The 22,792-nt window shown below is 40.7% G+C and overlaps 1 protein-coding gene across 2 annotated transcripts in view; it reads left to right on the plus strand.

Annotated features, from left to right (window-relative positions):
- Nucleotides 1-3,121: 3,121 nt before the first annotated feature.
- Nucleotides 3,122-22,792, plus strand: part of TFAP2B (transcription factor AP-2 beta) — a 59,328-nt gene continuing 39,657 nt past the window's right edge. Inside the window, exons 1-2 of one of the 2 annotated variants that reach the window (XM_069728351.1) lie at nucleotides 3,122-3,277; nucleotides 11,085-11,543. In XM_069728351.1, coding sequence (XP_069584452.1) covers nucleotides 3,197-3,277; nucleotides 11,085-11,543 — 540 coding nt within the window. In that variant the 5' untranslated portion in view covers nucleotides 3,122-3,196. Of the gene's footprint in view, nucleotides 3,278-7,838; nucleotides 8,051-11,084; nucleotides 11,544-22,792 lie in introns of those variants that run through there. The other variant, XM_069728352.1, reaches the window with a different exon arrangement.

Consider the following 22,792-nt stretch of genomic DNA (forward strand, 5'->3'; position numbering starts at 1 on the left):
GCCAGCCACTACATCTAACATAGCGGACACATAGAGAGAAGGATGAGCCCTGTGCTACAGATACAGGGGGCCACCAGGGGCCAGGGGCCAGCCACTACATCTAACATAGCGGACACATAGATGGAAGGATGAGCCCTGTGCTACAGATACAGGGGGCCACCAGGGGCCAGGGGCCAGCCACTACATCTAACATAGCGGACACATAGCTGGCATCTATCATCTATTATATATCATCTATCATCTATCTATTATCTATTATATATCTATCTATTATCTATTATATATCTATCTATTATCTATCTAATATCTATTATATATCTATCTATTATCTATTTATTATCTATCTATTATCTATTTATCTATCTATCTATTATATATCTATTATCTATTATATATCTATTTATCATCTATTATCTATCTAATATCTATTATATATCTATTATCTATATCTATCTATAATCTATTATCTATCTATCATCTATTATATATCTATCTATTATCTATCTATTATATATCTATCATCTATCTATCTATTATCTATTATCTATCTATTACATATCTATTATACATCTATTACCTATTATCTATCTATTATATATCAATCTATTATCTATCTATTATCTATTATATATCTATTTATTATCTATTATATATCTATCTATTATCTATCTCTATTTATTATCTATCTATTACCTATATGTATCTATTATCTTTCTATCTATGATCTATTATCTATATCTATCTATTTTCTATCTTTCCATCCATCATTGCTCTTCCCCAGCACATAGTCCACACTGTGGGTGTCTCACTCGTGTCTGTGGAGGAATGATTCATTGCTATCACTGGACCCTTCATGTATAAACCACATTTTGGGGTTTCTAAATTTTTGTATCTTTATTGGACAGGTAATACAGATCTTCTGCTGGAGGCCTCTGGACTTCATCTATTGTTCTCCAGTCTGCAGCTTTTATCCATTTACCCCTTTATATCAGTCTGTACAGCTCCCTAATTATGCCCCATCTGCCCCTCTATCTAGACCCGGACAGGCTTCACTTTCTCCTATTTCGCTTTTAATAGATCCAGTTATCTGTACCCATCCTTCTGGTTTTTCTTTTCTTTCTTTAGTTTCTTTTGTTATCCCTCTTTCATTCTGTCTCAGTTTTTTTTCGAAACTTCTTTATTTTGTAATCTCTCCTAGATGGCTATTTTTATTTAGTCTTTTCTTTCTCTAACTTTTTATTTTGCCTTTTTTCTAAACTATTCTTCCAGAATAATATCTCCAATTTTGTCTATTTATCTATATATGTAATTTTATCTATCTCAGTTTGTTTCTTTTATATTTATCAATATATTTATGTAGCTATCATATATATATATATATATATATATATATATATATATATATCATCTATCTATTATCTACCATCTATCTGTCTATCTTTTATCTGTCTTTCTTTCCTCAGTATTCTTCTGTTTTTTCTCTTTTCTTTCTGCTTTCCTCATGCAGAGCTGCATTCATTTTCGCTCTCTGTGTTATTATTGTTTCTTTATTAATAATAATAATAATAATAATAATAATAATAATAATAATAGTAATAACTATTATTCCAATGATTATTATTTCTTGTACCCCGTCCACTCCAGGACGTCACCGTTTCTTGCTCACTCACTTACACGAATACAGACCTGGATGCTATAATCCCCCCGCCAGTAATAACGACCCCTGTGCTGGTTGTTATACTGGGTGGTATCATGCAGTGCTAATGAGCGGGGAGGGTCTGGGGCAGGTAGACTCATCCCCTATAATGGTGAGAGGCTGCGACCACCCTGCGCCTGACAGCAGCCCCTCCAGCCTCACCTGAGTAATCACTGACTATGGCGGCAACATGGAGAGTAAGGGAGAGAAATCACAGGAGAAGCCACAATGGTCACTGATAAAGAAAGTACTGAAATAAAAAGCAAAACGTGTACTGTGATACTGCACAGATTTCTATTTTATTCCAGAGAGAGAGAGAGATAGATAGATAGCTAGATAATAGATAGATGATAGATAATAGATAATAGATAGATGATAGATAGATAGATAGATAGATAGATAGATAGATAGATAGATGATAGATAATAGATAATAGATAGATGATAGATAGATAATAGATAGATAGATAATAGATAGATAGATAGATAGATAGATAGATAGATAGATAGATAATAGATAGATGATAGATAATAGATAATAGATAATAGATGATAGATAGATAGATAGATAGATAGATAGATAGATAGATAGATAGATAGATAATAGATAGATGATAGATAATAGATAATAGATAATAGATAGATGATAGATAGATAGATAATAGATAGATGATAGATAATAGATAATAGATAGATGATAGATAGATAATAGATAGATAGATAGATAGATAGATAATAGATAGATAGATAGATAGATAGATAGATAGATAGATAGATAATAGATAGATAATAGATACATAATAGATAGATAGATTAATAGATAGATAGATAGATAGATAGATAGATAATTATATTTGATGTGAGATCGATAGACATTGATAATGAGGAAAAGGAAGGAAAGAAAGAAAGAAAGAAAGAAAGAAAGAAAGAAAGAAAGAAAGAAAGAAAGAAAGAAAGAAAGAAAGAAGTTAGCTGTAGATAGATGTATATGAGTAGTGCAGTTTGGGTAGATGAGGATGGACTCTGGGAATGAGTTTGGGATGTTGTGTGATCCATCTATAGGAGATATATATATATATATATATATAATACTTAGTAGCCCCCTTCATGTATCCACTTTCCCTCTTTACACGGACAATTATCCGTCCTGCAGAGCTTGTGCACCGACCTCCTGTCCCAGTACACCCCCTGTCCCTGGCTGCAGACCCCTTATTCCTGGCTGCAGACCCCTTATCCCTGGCTGCAGACCCCCTGTCCCTGGCTGCAGACCCCCTCTGCCTGGCTGCAGACCCCTTATCCTTAGCTGCAGACCCCCTGTCCCCCCTCACATCCCCACACACAGGGTGGTGCAGGCATCTGATGGATGAGGGGCAGGAGCCGGCTGCTGTAGCTCAGCCTTTTGTTGCTGCTGCTCCGTGGAGTGGGTCCCCCCCACCTTCAGTCGTGTGTGGATCATTACAGACAGGGAGTGAGTGACTGCAGACATCTGCTCCTCACATGAATGCGCCCAGCACACACTGAACACTCGGCCACGATGCTCTGGAAACTGGTGGAGAATGTCAAGTATGAAGATATCTACGAGGTAAAGGCGACATTGTATCCCTGCTCCATCCCCACCCTGCTCCACACAGGACGGATCCACACAGGACGGATCCCAACCCTGCTCCACACAGGACACATCCACACAGGACAGATCCACACAGGACAGATCCCAACCCTGCTCCACACAGGACAGATCCACACAGGGCAGATCCACACAGGACACATCCACACAGGACAGATCCACACAGGACAGATCCCAACCCTGCTCCACACAGGACAGATCCACACAGGGCAGATCCACACAGGACACATCCACACAGGACAGATCCACACAGGGCAGATCCACACAGGGCAGATCCACACAGGGCAGATCCACACAGGACACATCCACACAGGACACATCCACACAGGACAGATCCACACAGGACGGATCCACACAGGACACATCCACACAGGACGGATCCACACAGGACGGATCCACACAGGACAGATCCACACAGGACACATCCACACAGGACACATCCACACAGGACACATCCACACAGGACACATCCACACACTGACCGTCCCCAGCTCCTGCACTTTAGAACTCACCTTATTACTATCTCCCTCCATTATAAACTTCCCCTGCATTCTTCTATTCTTCACACTTCCCAGACTTTGTGTATTTCTTTTATAAGACTTTCCAAGTGGGAAAAATAAAGTTTCCAAAATTCGCCCAAAATGATAACTTCCATCATGACACCGAGTTTCTCCACTTGTCCTTCTTCTAATCCTTGTTGTATACACCGCACATCATGGCAGTATAATCATCCCTCATATATTATATTCCCTGCTGATTATCTACAGCAGATACAAAGTCTCCATCTTCATCTGTCCACATCGATCTGTGCGGGACTTTATCTACAATATATGTTCTCTTCACTCTCGGATTTATATTCATTTCCCGTACAATGAACGCGTCTATATATTGACTACAATCCAGACTAGACCAGATCCGTGCGATATCTGCTGTACAATCCCACACATTGGGTTTAGATCACTCTCTGTATTTTATCTTTTATGCAGCAGTTATACATCTGCTTACATAGTCTATACATTTATACAGACAGATTATCCAGCAGTACAATATACACTCTGTGTCCCTTATGTAATTATATATATATATATATATATATATATATATATATATATATATATATATATATATACATACATATACATATACATATATTTTACACAGAGTCTATACACGTTGTGTAAACCTTAACCATTGTCCTCGCATTTTATACATTATATTATACATAGTCTATACCTTTACCTATATATAGATCATGAAGAGCAATCTAATCACTATTTTAAGCGCCCATCTATGTATTCTGCACCATGTGTATATGATATGTAGCACACTCGGTATCTTGTGCATTATACACTTTTCCTACAAGGTCTGGACATTATAAGTTACATAGAATTTAGATTTGATATTTTCTATGCATTGCTGCGTTTAGTTTACCCCGCTGCTCTATATGGTGGACATTTTATCTTTTTTTCTACTCGTCTTTGCATTTTTTTTTTACATTTTCCACACGTATATATTGTTTGCCCGATATATTCTATGATTGAATAATATTATTCTACATCTGATTGTTACATTTCGTTTTTTTTTTTTTTTCCATGCTTGAAATTTCAACATTTTCTCATGCACAAAAACTTGCGCATAAATTACATCTATTGATATATATATCTATCAATCATACATACACATATATATTTATGCATTGTGTAATTGTATATACACTTGCAGTGAGTGTGTATATACAATGCATAGTTATTTATATATATTTACAGTATATCTATATATATATATATATATATATATATATATATATATATATATATATATATATATATACATATATATATATATACATATACACACACACATATACATACACCCACGTCCATATATAAGAGTTCAGCAGGGGTCCCTTCTCTCTGGGGGGTGCTGACTTTGGCAGGGTCTTTCCCCCATAGAGATGATGCCTGTGGCCGGGTGATTCGGGTGTGTGGCCCCTGCAGGTTGGGGGCTAGGACCCCTCAGTCCTGACCCTGGTTGATGGTTACACCGGCTGGAGAACTTCAGGAGCTGCAGACTTTCTTCCCTGCAGGTTGATGGCCGGAGCCGAGGGTGGAGGACACATGATGGAGGTTGTGCATTGGGGGCTGGAGGGGCCCCCCACTCCCTGCAGGCAGCCGGCTCCCTCTCTATAGCGCCGGTCACGCTAATAATCAGCGGAACGCTGCAATAATCCGGCATATGCTGAATTAGATACGCGCAATGCAAAGCGGTGCTGCCCCCTCTGTGCCCCGTCTGTGCCTATCTGTGCCCCCGGTCTGTATCTCTGTGAGCCCCCTGTGTGTGTATATATCTGTGTCCCCTGTCTGTGTATCTCTGTGCCCCCTATATGTGAGTCTATCTGTGCACCTGTCTCTGTGTGCCCCCTGCCTGTCTCCCTGTACCCCCTGTCTCTGTGCCCCCTATATGTATGTCTGTGTGCCCCCAGTCTGTATCTCTCTGTGCCCCCTATATGTGTGTCTCTCTGTACCCCCTGTCTCTGTATGCCCCCTGTCTTGTGTCTTTCTGTGCCCCATATATGTGTGTCTCTGTGCCCCCTTTATTTCTGTGTGCCCCCTGTCTGTGTGTCTCTCTGTGCCCAATGTCTGTGTGTCTCTCTGTGCCTTCTTTATTTCAGTGTGCCCCTGTCTGTGTCTCTCTGTGCCCCCTTTATTTCAGTGTGCCCCTGTCTGTGTCTCTCTGTGCCCCCTTTATTTCAGTGTGCCCCGTCTGTGTGTCTCTCTGTGCCCCCCTGTCTGTGTGTTTCGTTGTACCCCCTTTATTTCTGTGTGCCCCTGTCTGTGTGTCTCTGTGCCCCCTGTCTGTGTGTCTCTTTTTGTGCCCCCTGTGTGTCTCTGTGCCCCCTTTATTTCTGTGTGCCCCCTGTCTGTGTGTCTCTCTGTGCCCCCTTTATTTCTGTGTGCCCCCTGTCTGTATGTCTCTGTGCCCCCTGTCTGAGTGTCTCTGTGCCCCCTTTATTTCTGTGTGCCCCCTGACTGTATGTCTCTCTGTGCCCCCTGACTGTATGTCTCTGTGCCCCTTTATTTCTGTGTGCCCTCTCATTGTGCCATAGTTTAGCTCCAGCCCCTTCTGTGCCCTCCATCTTGCCCTTTTCCTTCTCCTTGTGCCCAGTCTCAGTTTATCCCCTACCTTCTTTTTTGCACGTTCCCCTCTTTTCTGTCCCCTCTACCTTTCCTCCTTCAGGCTTCTCTCTTTCTTTCGCCCCCTCTTTCTGCCTTTCCTTCCCATCTCCTATTGTCTTTGCCCCACTTTCCGACTCTGTGCCTCTTCTTTCTGTCCTCTGTTACATCTGTGTACCCCCACTCTTCCCCATATTGCAGGGTCCTCTCTGCTTCACCCTGTGCCCCCTATTTCTCTTCCATCTCCTATTATCTTTGCCCTATTTTGGGTCAGTCTCCCCTCTTTCTGCCCCCTCTTCTCTATGTGTAGTGTCCTCCTCTATTTCAGGGGGCTCTTTCATCCTATGAGCCCCTTCTGCCACTTTTCTTCATTTTTCCATGTCTTTGTATATATTTAATCATCTTCCTCTCCTTCTCGCAATAGTTAATTAATTCTATCATTTCTATACAACACAATCAGTTATTAAACTTCGCCCCCCCCCCCCCCGTGACACCCCCCACTGTCCAGCGCCCTATAAAAACCTTTGCGACAATTGCTAATATGGCGCCTATAGGCAGCTTTCTTCTGACCTCCTTTATAGCATATCCCGAAAATAATATTCGAGCATAAAATCTGCTTAAAATGTATATCTATACTGAAAAAAAAACACAACAAAAAAAAAGGGTCATCTGGGATATTCACAAACTTGGGTTAAAATGCAGAACTATGTTCCAAAACAAGCAGATAATAATGACAGGCAGACCGGTTTTGCTAGTTCGCAAGACATCAAAAGACAGTAAAGAAATTGCCCGTGGCCATCCATGAAGCTAGAAATTCGCTTTCTGTAAGAAAAAGGAGAAAGAAAAAAAAAAAATTTAAAAAAAAAATCCTTTTTTTTTTTTATTCCCTATGCGCCACACTCTGCCCAGCACCCTCTTGTCTGCTGTGCAAAAGCCCTTTGTTTATTTGCTTAAAGGAGAAGTGTTGATCACCGAGGGCTATTAGCAAGGTATAATTAAGTGAAAGAAGGAAACCTTTTTTTTTTTTTTCTTTAGCCTCTAGCACCTAACTCATTCCATATTCCAGTAGGGGCTGTGCATTTAAAAAAAATAAAAAATCCTCCATCTCCTTTCATTGACAGTTGTTCATCCTACCACTGGTAAACTTTTAGCCAAGACTTCCTCTGGCCAGCCCCCTTGTCTGATTACATCTAGTAATTCTCCACTGAATGAACGTCATTTACAATAGTAGGGGAGCTAGAGAGCTGGCTGGATGGAGGAGCTTCCTGCTGCCTTGGTGTAATATTAATAGTCATGAATATCAATGATTGTGAGGCGGTGTAAGCATTGGTGGGAAGGGTCCTGCTAGCATTGTCAGCCTAGCCTTGGGTGGAAGAGGAGCTTGGAGGAGGACAATCCACACTCCCTAATATTTGCCCATTATTTGATGGATAGACCTGGATCTAAGTCAGGCAGTGTTCTTGTAGGGTTCCCATCCCATAGTAAAGCCTTTTACTCGATTTAACCCTTGAAGGCTCCGCATTGTGTCCAGATGTTAGTACACACCTATTCAGCTATGGTGAGTTCATTGCTTCCATTATTTCTTTTTTTTTTTTCTTTTCTTCCCCTCATCTCCCTTTAACGCCTTTGGCTTTAGTCATTTAGGGCAATCATTGTAGCTACAGCTGGGCTTTCTCTGTATTCTTATTATTAGGAGTGGACCATAGTCAGCTGGAGACAAAAAAAAAAAAAATTCTCCAGATATTGCTGTTGGCGATTTGGACTGATTTTTTTTTTCTTCTTGAAAATACCTTCTTTTCCATGGATTTTTCCAAGATGAGATGAGCTAAACTTCTGCATTGTTCTGGTTTTTCTAAGCAATTTCCTATTTATTTTTAGGATTTTTTTTATTCTATTTTGTTTTATTTTATTTATTTTTAGTTTTTTTTCTTTATTCTGTTTTTTTTTTTTGTTTTGTATCCCTCTTTTCCTAACTGGGATAAGCTATACCTCTGCATTGTTCTGGTTTTTCTAAGCAATTTCCTATTTATTTTTAGGATTTTTTTTTATTCTATTTTGTTTTATTTTATTTTTATTTTTTTCTTTATTCTGACTTTTGTGTGTGTGTGTGTGTGTGTGTGTGTGTGTGTGTGTGTGTGTGTGTGTGTGTGTGTGTGTGTGTGTTTTTACCCCTCTTTTCCTAACTGGGATAAGCTAAAGTTCTGCATTGTTCTGGTTTTTGTAAGCAATTTCCTATTTATTTTTAGGATTTTTTTTATTCTATTTTGTTTTATTTAATTTGTTTTTCTTTCCTTTATTCTGTTTTTTTTTTTTTTATCCCTCTTTTCCTAACTGGGATAAGCTATACTTCTGCATTGTTCTGGTTTTTGTAAGCGATTTCCTATTTATTTTTAGGATTTATTTTTAGGATTTTTTTAATATTCTATTTTGCTTAATTTTATTTATTATTTTGTTGCTTTATTCTGTTTTGTTGTTTTATTATCCCTCTTTTCCTAGCTGGGATAAGCTAAACTTCTGCATTGTTCTGGTTTTTGTAAGCATTTTCCTATTTATTTTTAGAATTTTTTAAATTCTACTTTGTTTTATTTTATTTATTTTTTCCTTTATTTTGTTGTTTTTTGTTGTTTGTTTGTTTCTTTCTTTCTTTCTTTTTATCCCTCTTTTCCTAACTGGGATAAGCTACACTTCTGCATTGTTCTAGTTTTGCAAGTAATTTCCTATTTATTTTTAGGATTTTTTTTATATTCTATTTTGCTTTATTTAATTTATTTTTTTGTTGCTTTAATCTGCTTTGCTGTTTTTTTTTTATCTCTCTTTTTCCAGCTGGGATAAGCTAAACTTCTGCACTGTTCTGGTTTTGTAAGCAATTTCCTATTTTTTCTTAGGATATTTTTAAATTCTATTTTGCGTTGTTTATTTGTTATTACTATTATTATTAATTATTATTTATTTATATAGCGCCATTAATTCCATGGTGCTGTACATGAGAAAGGGGTTACATAGAGTTTATAGATATTTACAGTAAACAAATTTACAGTGACAGACTGGTACAGAGGGGAGATTTGTTTATTTGTGTTACTTTATTCTGTTTTGTTGTTGTTTTTTTTGGAACCTTTCCTCTTATAATATAACCTGGATTCCTTTTTAAGTGTATTTATTATTTAATTTAATTTTCCTTATTTAAACTAGTGTCTAATTTCTTTATTTTTATATTTGAATTTCTTATCATATTAGGTTGGATTTCTTTTTTTACTGTTGTAGATCAATAGGATAATTGCTAACTAATTAATTGTTTTACTAATGGTATACTAAACTAAGAGTTTAATCTAATATCCTGGTCACATTTTGTATTGTTTTTCGTGCTTACTTGGTCAGATTAGGATTTGAAACTAATATTCTGGTCACATTTTGTATTGTCTTTTGTGCATATTTGGTCAGATTAGGATTTGTAACTAATATCCTTGGCACATTTTGTATTGTTTTTCGTGCTTACTTGGTCAGATTAGGATTTGTAACTAATATTCTGGTCACATTTTGTATTGTTTTTCCTGCTTATTTGGTCAGATTAGGATTTGTAACTAATATTCTGGTCACATTTTGTATTTTTTTTTTGTGCTTACTTGGTCAGATTAGGATTTGTAACTAATATTCTGGTCACATTTTGTATTGTTTTTCCTGCTAAATTGGTCAGATTAGGATTTGTAACTAATATTCTGGTCACATTTTGTATTGTTTTTCCTTCGTATTTGGTCAGATTAGGATTTATAACTAATATTCTGGTCACATTTTGTATTGTTTTTCCTTCTTATTTGGTCAGATTCGGATTTGTAACTAATATCCTTGCCACATTTTGTATTGTTTTTTCCTGCTTACTTGGTCAGATTAGGATTTGTTGTTATTTCATATAATTCCCAACAGTTTTGGTTTTCCTGTTTCTATGTGATGGCCTTTCATTTGTGTGTTTCTTTATCATTTCATTCTACAATTTCAGAAGCTGAAATCCCCAGAAGTCTTCGATCACCTATTATGTTTCTTTAATTGTCAATATTTAACGAGTGCAATCCTATTGCTGCACTATTGAGATATCATGTCTGGATACATTTCACTTTCCTCAGTGATTGCACAGGCCACAATCAGTCTGAATGGAAATGGAAGGGGCAGATTTGATATGACTTCTTTTGATATTATTTTATTTTTTATATATATATTTTTTTACCATTTATAGGCCATGTAGCATTTTTCAACAACATTCCCTTTTTGTTTGGGGGGCTTTTTTTTTTTTTTTTACAATTTATGGGAAGGGGATTATAGTTTATAAATAATAAGATGAGTGATAAAACATAACACAGTGATGTCAAACTTGTTCTATTAAACAAGTAAGAAGATAAATTCAAAGAACGATCAACAGAGGGGGGAAAAAAGGTTAATTAATGCAAGAGGAAAAGAATGAGAAGGAAAAGTTAGGAAAGGAAGAGGGGGAAGGAAGGAAAAGGGCCTGGGAGAAGGTGGAATGAATATTTCTAAGAACATAGTTCCTTATTGTCGCCATGTCTTGCTCTGCCATGCCTGACAAGCCTCCTCTCGCCTTCCAGGACCGCCATGACGGTGTGCCCGGCCACAGCTCCCGCCTGTCCCAGCTGGGCTCCGTCTCCCAGGGACCGTACTCCAGCGCCCCTCCGCTGTCACACACGCCGTCCTCGGACTTCCAGCCTCCGTACTTCCCTCCGCCCTACCAGCCGCTGCCCTACCACCAGAGCCAGGACCCGTACTCCCACGTCAACGACCCGTACTCCTTAAATCCTCTGCACCAGCCGCAGCAGCACCCGTGGGGGCAGCGCCAGAGGCAGGACGTCAGCTCGGACACGGGGTCCCTGTTACCGCAGCCCCGAGCCTCCCTGCCCCAGCTGTCAGGCCTGGACCCCCGGAGGGACTACCACTCGGTGCGGCGGCCGGACGTGCTGCTCCACTCGGCCCACCACGGCCTGGACTCCGGCATGGGCGACAGCCTGTCCCTGCACGGCATCGGCCACCCCAGCATGGACGACCTACAGGTAGGTGTGATCGGGGGGGGGCTCCAGGGGATGGATTATGGGGGCAGAGGAAAGGAAAGGAATGATGGAAGGAAGACAGAGAAAGAGAGAGAGAGAAAGAGAAAGAAAGAGAGAAAGAGAAAGAGAGAGAAAGAGAGAGAGAAAGAGAGAGAGAAAGAGAGAGAGAGAAAGAGAGAGAGAAAGAGAGAAAGAGAAAGAGGAGAGAAAGAGAAAGAGAGAGAGAGAGAGAGAAAGAGAGAAAGAAGAGAGAGAGAGAAAGAGAGAGAGAGAAAAAGAGAAAGAGAAAGAGAGAGAAAGAGAGAGAGAAAGAGAGAGAAAGAGAGAAAGAAAGAGAGAGAAAAGAGAAGAGAGAGAGAGAAAGAGAAGAGAGAGAGAGAGAGAAAGAAAGAGAGATAGAAAGAGAGAGAGAAAAGAAAGAGAAGAGAGAGAGAGAAGAGAGGAGAAAGAGAGAGAGAAAGAGAGAGAGAAAGAGAGAGAGAAGAGAGAGAGAAAGGAGAGAGAGAGAGAGAAAAGAGAGAGAGAGAGAGAGAAAGAGAGAAAGAAAAGAGAGAGAAAGAGAAAGAAAGAGAGAGAGAAAGAGAAAGAAAGAGAGAGAGAAAGAGAGAGAGAGAGAGAGAAAGAAAGAGAGAAAGAGAAAGAAAGAAAGAGAAAGAAAGAGAGAGAGAAAGAGAGAGAGAAAGAAAGAAAGAGAGAGAGAAAGAGAGGAGAGAGAGAGAAAGAGAGAGAAAGAGAGAGAGAGAGAAAGAGAAAGAAAGCGAGAAAGAGAGAGAAAAGAGAGAGAAAGAGAGAGAAAGAGAGAGAGAAAGAGAGAGAGAAAGAAAGAGAGAAAGAAAGAGAGAGAAAGAGAGAAAGAGAGAGAGAGAAAGAGAGAGAGAGAAAGAGAGAGAGAGAAAGAGAGAGAAAGAAAGACAGAGAGAAAGAAAGAGGAAGGAAGGAAAGACAGAAAGAAAAAAGAAAGAAGGAAAGACAGAAAGAAGAAGGAAAGAAGGAAAGAAGGAATAAGAGGGAAAGAAGGAATAAAGAGAGGGAAAGAAGGAATAAAGAGAGGGAAAGAAGGAATAAAGAGAGGGAAAGAAGGAATAAAGAGAGGGAAGAAGGAATAAAGAGAGAGAAAGACATGAGAAAGAGAAAGAAAGAGAAAGAAAGAAATAAAGACAGAAAGAAAAAAGAAAGAAGGAAAGAAGGAATAAAGAGAGAAAGAAAGAGGAAGACAGAGAAAGAGAGAAAGAGAAAGAAAGAAATAAAGAAAGAAGAAAGAAAGAAAGAAAGAAAGAAGAAAGGAAAGAAGAAGGAAATACAGAAAGAAAAAAGAAAGAAGGAATAAAGAGAGAGAAAGAAAAAGACAGAGAAAGAGAGAAAAAGAAAGAGAGAAAGGAAAGGAAGTTATTTTTTCCAATCTTAGTGTTGCAATTTCAAGTTGAAGAGTTTCAGATACAAAGGAAGGGAAGAAAAAGAAAGAAAGAAAAAGAAAGAGAAAGAAAAGGGGAAATGGATAGATTTTTTCCATCTGAATGTGGCAATTTCAATGTTGAACAGTGAAGATACGGAGAACGAAAGAACAAAAAAGAAAGAAAGGAAAAAATATTTTTACATGTTAGTTTTCCAATTTCAAGGTTGAAGAGTTTAAGATATAGAGATAGAAAGAAGGAAGGAAAAAGAAAGAAAGAAAGAAAGAAAGAAAGAAAGAGGAAATGGATAGCTTTTCCCTTTTGGTGTTGCAGTTTTAATGTTGAATAGTGTACACAAATTTATAGAAGAAGGGAAAAAAGAAATAAATGGATACAATACTATTAGATGGTTTCTATATACTGGATTCCTATACATGAAATGGCAGAGCTGGCATGGAAATAATTGTATATCTCTCATGTTTATTTATATATATATGTCATGTGACTTTATGGGATAATTGCTACATGATGCTCCCCACTGCCTCCTTAGTGGCTGCACACTTACAATCTTCACCCACAACCTTCTCACTTTAGCAGTTTTGTGTTTGGTGACATTTCCATCTTCTACATTTCATTCGTGTGTAGTTTCCTTCAATGAGCAAATCTCTTGTTTCACCCTTTTTCTAGCACTTTATCACACTCTGTTCTTCTCTCTTTGCTTCTATTTCTTGTCATCTAACTGTATAATTATTAAGGTCTGAACTCCAGAGGGACAGATATGTGAAGTGACAGCCCTCCCTCATTACAGAACACAGGTGAATAAAGATCCAGGTGATACATTGTTACTTCTCCAAAATAAAATCTCACAGGTGGCTACAATGTATCACACACAGTACACAGTATACACAGGCTGGAGACTACAATGTATCACACACAGTACACAGTATACACAGGCTGGAGGCTACAATGTATCACACACAGTACACAGTATACACAGGATGGTGGCTACAATGTATCACACACAGTACACAGTATACACAGGCTGGAGGCTACAATGTATCACACACAGTACACAGTATACACAGGCTGGTGGCTACAGTGTGTCACACACAGTACACAGTATACACAGGCTGGTGGCTACAATGTGTCACACACAGTACACAGTATACACAGGCTGGTGGCTACAATGTGTCACACACAGTACACAGTATACACAGGCTGGAGGCTACAATGTATCACACACAGTACACAGTATACACAGGCTGGTGGCTACAGTGTGTCACACACAGTACACAGTATACACAGGCTGGTGGCTACAATGTGTCACACACAGTACACAGTATACACAGGCTGGTGGCTACAATGTGTCACACACAGTACACAGTATACACAGGCTGGTGACTACAATGTATCACACACAGTACACAGTATACACAGGCTGGTGGCTACAGTGTGTCACACACAGTACACAGTATACACAGGCTGGTGGCTACAATGTGTCACACACAGTACACAGTATACACAGGCTGGAGACTACAATGTATCACACACAGTACACAGTATACACAGGCTGGTGACTACAATGTATCACACACAGTACACAGTATACACAGGCTGGAGGCTACAATGTATCACACACAGTGTACACAGTATACACAGGCCGGTGACTACAATGTATCACACACAGTACACAGTATACACAGGCTGGAGGCTACAATGTATCACACACAGTACACAGTATACACAGGCTGGAGGCTACAATGTATCACACACAGTACACAGTATACACAGGCTGGAGGCTACAATGTATCACACACAGTACACAGTATACACAGGCTGGAGACTACAATGTATCACACACAGTGTACACAGTATACACAGGCTGGTGACTACAATGTATCACACACAGTACACAGTATACACAGGCTGGTGGCTACAATGTATCACACACAGTACACAGTATACACAGGCTGGTGGCTACAATGTGTCACACACAGTACACAGTATACACAGGCTGGTGGCTACAATGTATCACACACAGTACACAGTATACACAGGCTGGAGACTACAATGTATCACACACAGTACACAGTACACACAGGCTGGTGACTACAATGTATCACACACAGTACACAGTATACACAGGCTGGTGACTACAATGTATCACACACAGTACACAGTATACACAGGCTGGTGACTACAATGTATCACACACAGTACACAGTATACACAGGCTGGAGACTACAATGTATCACACACAGTGTACACAGTATACACAGGCTGGTGACTACAATGTATCACACACAGTACACAGTATACACAGGCTGGAGACTACAATGTATCACACACAGTGTACACAGTATACACAGGCTGGTGACTACAATGTATCACACACAGTACACAGTATACACAGGCTGGTGGCTACAATGTGTCACACACAGTACACAGTATACACAGGCTGGAGACTACAATGTATCACACACAGTGTACACAGTATACACAGGCTGGTGACTACAATGTATCACACACAGTACACAGTATATACAGGCTGGAGACTACAATGTATCACACACAGTACACAGTATACACAGGCTGGAGACTACAATGTATCACACACAGTACACAGTATACACAGGCTGGTGACTACAATGTATCACACACAGTACACAGTATACACAGGCTGGTGACTACAATGTATCACACACAGTACACAGTATACACAGGCTGGAGGCCACAATGTATCACACACAGTACACAGTATACACAGGCTGGAGACTACAATGTATCACACACAGTACACAGTATATACAGGCTGGAGACTACAATGTATCACACACAGTGTACACAGTATACACAGGCTGGAGACTACAATGTATCACACACAGTACACAGTATATACAGGCTGGAGACTACAATGTATCACACACAGTGTACACAGTATACACAGGCTGGTGGCTACAATGTATCACACACAGTACACAGTATACACAGGCTGGTGACTACAATGTATCACACACAGTACACAGTATACACAGGCTGGTGACTACAATGTATCACACACAGTACACAGTATACACAGGCTGGTGACTACAATGTATCACACACAGTACACAGTATACACAGGCACACAGGCTGGAGACTACAATGTATCACACACAGTACACAGTATATACAGGCTGGAGACTACAATGTATCACACACAGTGTACACAGTATACACAGGCTGGAGACTACAATGTATCACACACAGTACACAGTATATACAGGCTGGAGACTACAATGTATCACACACAGTGTACACAGTATACACAGGCTGGAGACTACAATGTATCACACACAGTACACAGTATACACAGGCTGGAGACTACAATGTATCACACACAGTGTACACAGTATACACAGGCTGGAGACTACAATGTATCACACACAGTACACAGTATACACAGGCTGGTGACTACAATGTATCACACACAGTACACAGTATACACAGGCTGGTGACTACAATGTATCACACACAGTACACAGTATACACAGGCTGGAGGCCACAATGTATCACACACAGTACACAGTATACACAGGCTGGAGGCTACAATGTATCACACACAGTACACAGTATACACAGGCTGGAGGCCACAATGTATCACACACAGTACACAGTATACACAGGCTGGAGGCTACAATGTATCACACACAGTACACAGTATACACAGGCTGGTGGCTACAATGTATCACACACAGTACACAGTATACACAGGCTGGAGGCCACAATGTATCACACACAGTACACAGTATACACAGGCTGGAGGCTACAATGTATCACACACAGTACACAGTATACACAGGCTGGAGGCTACAATGTATCACACACAGTACACAGTATACACAGGCTGGAGACTACAATGTATCACACATAGTACACAGTATACACAGGCTGGAGACTACAATGTATCACACACAGTACACAGTATATACAGGCTGGAGACTACAATGTATCACACACAGTGTACACAGTATACACAGGCTGGAGACTACAATGTATCACACACAGTACACAGTATACACAGGCTGGTGACTACAATGTATCACACACAGTGTACACAGTATACACAGGCTGGAGGCTACAATGTATCACACACAGTACACAGTATACACAGGCTGGAGACTACAATGTATCACACACAGTACACAGTATACATAGGCTGGAGACTACAATGTATCACACACAGTACACAGTATACACAGGCTGGTGACTACAATGTATCACACACAGTACACAGTATACACAGGCTGGTGGCTACAATGTATCACACACAGTACACAGTATACACAGGCTGGAGGCTACAATGTATCACACACAGTACACAGTATACACAGGCTGGTGGCTACAATGTATCACACACAGTACACAGTATACACAGGCTGGAGACTACAATGTATCACACACAGTACACAGTATATACAGGCTGGAGACTACAATGTATCACACATAGTACACAGTATACACAGGCTGGAGACTACAATGTATCACACACAGTATACACAGGCTGGAGACTACAATGTATCACACAGTACACAGTATACACAGGCCGGTGACTACAATGTATCACACACAGTACACAGTATACACAGGATGGAGGCTATAATGTATCACACACAGTACACAGTATACACAGGCTGGTGGCTACAATGTGTCACACACAGTACACAGTATATACAGGCTGGAGACTACAATGTATCACACACAGTACACAGTATACACAGGATGGAGGCTACAATGTATCACACACAGTACACAGTATACACAGGATGGAGGCTACAATGTATCACACACAGTACACAGTATATACAGGCTGGAGACTACAATGTATCACACACAGTACACAGTATACACAGGATGGAGGCTACAATGTATCACACACAGTACACAGTATACACAGGATGGAGGCTACAATGTATCACACACAGTACACAGTATACACAGGCTGGTGACTACAATGTATCACACATAGTACACAGTATACACAGGCTGGAGACTACAATGTATCACACACAGTACACAGTATATACAGGCTGGACACTACAATGTATCACACATAGTACACAGTATACACAGGCTGGAGGCTACAATGTATCACACACAGTATACACAGGCTGGTGACTACAATGTATCACACACAGTACACAGTATACACAGGCTGGTGACTACAATGTATCACACACAGTACACATTATACACAGGCTGGAGACTACAATGTATCACACAGTACACAGTATACACAGGCTGGTGACTACAATGTATCACTCACAGTACACAGTATACACAGGCTGGTGACTACAATGTATCACACACAGTACACAGTATACACAGGCTGGAGACTACAATGTATCACACACAGTACACAGTATACACAGGCTGGAGGCTACAATGTATCACACACAGTACACAGTATACACAGGCTGGAGGCTACAATGTATCACACACAGTACACAGTATACACAGGCCGGTGGCTACAATGTATCACACACAGTACACAGTATATACAGGCCGGTGGCTACAATGTATCACACACAGTACACAGTATACACAGGCCGGTGGCTACAATGTATCACACACAGTACACAGTGTACACAGGCCGGTGACTACAATGTATCACACACAGTACACAGTATACACAGGCTGGAGACTACAATGTATCACACACAGTACACAGTATACACAGGCTGGAGGCTACAATGTATCACACACAGTACACAGTATACACAGGCTGGAGACTACAATGTATCACACAGTACACAGTATACACAGGCTGGTGACTACAATGTATCACACACAGTACACAGTATACACAGGCTGGTGACTACAATGTATCACACACAGTACACAGTATACACAGGCTGGAGACTACAATGTATCACACAGTACACAGTATATACAGGCTGGAGACTACAATGTATCACACACAGTACACAGTATACACAGGCTGGAGGCTACAATGTATCACACACAGTACACAGTATACACAGGCCGGTGGCTACAATGTATCACACACAGTACACAGTATATACAGGCCGGTGGCTACAATGTATCACTCACAGTACACAGTATACACAGGCTGGAGACTACAATGTATCACACACAGTACACAGTATACACAGGCTGGTGACTACAATGTATCACACACAGTACACAGTATACACAGGCTGGAGGCTACAATGTATCACACACAGTACACAGTATACACAGGCTGGAGACTACAATGTATCACACAGTACACAGTATACACAGGCTGGTGACTACAATGTATCACACACAGTACACAGTATACACAGGCTGGAGACTACAATGTATCACACAGTACACAGTATATACAGGCTGGAGACTACAATGTATCACACACAGTACACAGTATACACAGGCTGGAGGCTACAATGTATCACACACAGTACACAGTATACACAGGCCGGTGGCTACAATGTATCACACACAGTACACAGTATATACAGGCCGGTGGCTACAATGTATCACACACAGTACACAGTATACACAGGCCGGTGGCTACAATGTATCACACACAGTACACAGTGTACACAGGCCGGTGACTACAATGTATCACACACAGTACACAGTATACACAGGCTGGAGACTACAATGTATCACACACAGTACACAGTATACACAGGATGGAGGCTACAATGTATCACACACAGTACACAGTATACACAGGCTGGTGACTACAATGTATCACACACAGTACACAGTATACACAGGCTGGAGACTACAATGTATCACACACAGTACACAGTATACACAGGCTGGTGACTACAATGTATCACACACAGTACACAGTATACACAGGCTGGTGACTACAATGTATCACACACAGTACACAGTATACACAGGCCGGTGGCTACAATGTATCACACACAGTGTACACAGTATACACAGGCTGGAGACTACAATGTATCACACACAGTACACAGTATATACAGGCTGGTGACTACAATGTATCACACACAGTACACAGTATATACAGGCTGGAGACTACAATGTATCACACACAGTACACAGTATATACAGGATGGAGGCTACAATGTATCACACACAGTACACAGTATACACAGGCTGGAGACTACAATGTATCACACACAGTACACAGTATACACAGGCTGGAGACTACAATGTATCACACACAGTACACAGTATACACAGGCTGGAGACTACAATGTATCACACACAGTACACAGTATACACAGGCTGGTGACTACAATGTATCACACACAGTACACAGTATACACAGGCTGGTGACTACAATGTATCACACACAGTACACAGTATACACAGGCTGGAGTCTACAATGTATCACACACACAGTACACAGTATACACAGGCCGGTGACTACAATGTATCACACACAGTACACAGTATACACAGGCTGGAGACTACAATGTATCACACACAGTACACAGTATACACAGGCTGGTGACTACAATGTATCACACACAGTACACAGTATACACAGGCCGGTGACTACAATGTATCACACACAGTACACAGTATACACAGGCTGGTGGCTACAATGTATCACACACAGTACACAGTATACACAGGCTGGAGACTACAATGTATCACACACACAGTACACAGTATACACAGGCCGGTGACTACAATGTATCACACACAGTACACAGTATACACAGGCTGGAGACTACAATGTATCACACACAGTACACAGTATACACAGGCTGGTGGCTACAATGTATCACACACAGTACACAGTATACACAGGCTGGAGGCTACAATGTATCACACACAGTACACAGTATACACAGGCCGGTGGCTACAATGTATCACACACAGTACACAGTATACACAGGCTGGAGACTACAATGTATCACACACAGTACACAGTATACACAGGCTGGAGACTACAATGTATCACACACAGTACACAGTATACACAGGCTGGTGACTACAATGTATCACACACAGTACACAGTATACACAGGCTGGAGACTACAATGTATCACACACAGTACACAGTATACACAGGCTGGAGACTACAATGTATCACACACAGTACACAGTATACACAGGCTGGAGACTACAATGTATCACACACACAGTACACAGTATACACAGGCCGGTGACTACAATGTATCACACACAGTACACAGTATACACAGGCTGGAGACTACAATGTATCACACACAGTACACAGTATACACAGGCTGGTGACTACAATGTATCACACACAGTACACAGTATACACAGGCTGGTGACTACAATGTATCACACACAGTACACAGTATACACAGGCTGGAGACTACAATGTATCACACACAGTACACAGTATACACAGGCTGGTGACTACAATGTATCACACACAGTACACAGTATACACAGGCTGGTGACTACAATGTATCACACACAGTGTACACAGTATACACAGGCTGGAGACTACAATGTATCACACACAGTACACAGTATACACAGGCTGGTGACTACAATGTATCACACACAGTACACAGTATACACAGGCTGGTGACTACAATGTATCACACACAGTACACAGTATACACAGGCTGGTGACTACAATGTATCACACACAGTACACAGTATACACAGGCTGGAGGCTACACTATCACACACAGTACACAGTATGCACAGGCTGGTGACTACAATGTATCACACACAGTACACAGTATACACAGGCTGGAGACTACAATGTATCACACACAGTACACAGTATACACAGGCTGGAGACTACAATGTATCACACACAGTACACAGTATACACAGGCTGGTGACTACAATGTATCACACACAGTACACAGTATATACAGGCTGGAGGCTACAATGTATCACACACAGTACACATTATACACAGGCTGGAGGCTACAATGTATCACACACAGTACACATTATACACAGGCTGGAGGCTACAATGTATCACACACAGTACACAGTATACACAGGCTGGAGACTACAATGTATCACACACAGTACACAGTATATACAGGCTGGAGGCTACAATGTATCACACACAGTACACAGTATACACAGGCTGGAGGCTACAATGTATCACACACAGTACACAGTATACACAGGCTGGTGACTACAATGTATCACACACAGTACACAGTATATACAGGCTGGAGACTGCAATGTATCACACAGTACACAGTATACACAGGCTGGAGGCTACAATGTATCACACACAGTACACAGTATACACAGGCTGGTGACTACAATGTATCACACACAGTACACAGTATACACAGGCTGGAGGCTACAATGTATCACACAGTACACAGTATACACAGGCTGGAGGCTACAATGTATCACACAGTACACAGTATACACAGGCTGGTGACTACAATGTATCACACACAGTACACAGTATATACAGGCTGGAGACTGCAATGTATCACACAGTACACAGTATACACAGGCTGGAGGCTACAATGTATCACACACAGTACACAGTATACACAGGCTGGTGACTACAATGTATCACACACAGTACACAGTATACACAGGCTGGAGGCTACAATGTATCACACAGTACACAGTATACACAGGATGGAGGCTACAATGTATCACACACAGTACACAGTATACACAGGCTGGTGACTACAATGTATCACACACAGTACACAGTATACACAGGCTGGAGGCTACAATGTATCACACAGTACACAGTATACACAGGATGGAGGCTACAATGTATCACACACAGTACACAGTACACACAGGCTGGTGACTACAATGTATCACACACAGTACACAGTATACACAGGCTGGTGGCTACAGTGTGTCACACACAGTACACAGTATACACAGGCTGGAGACTACAATGTA

The sequence above is a fragment of the Ranitomeya imitator genome, chromosome 5, assembly GCF_032444005.1.
Source record: "Ranitomeya imitator isolate aRanImi1 chromosome 5, aRanImi1.pri, whole genome shotgun sequence".
Classification (NCBI taxonomy): Eukaryota; Metazoa; Chordata; class Amphibia; order Anura; family Dendrobatidae; genus Ranitomeya; species Ranitomeya imitator.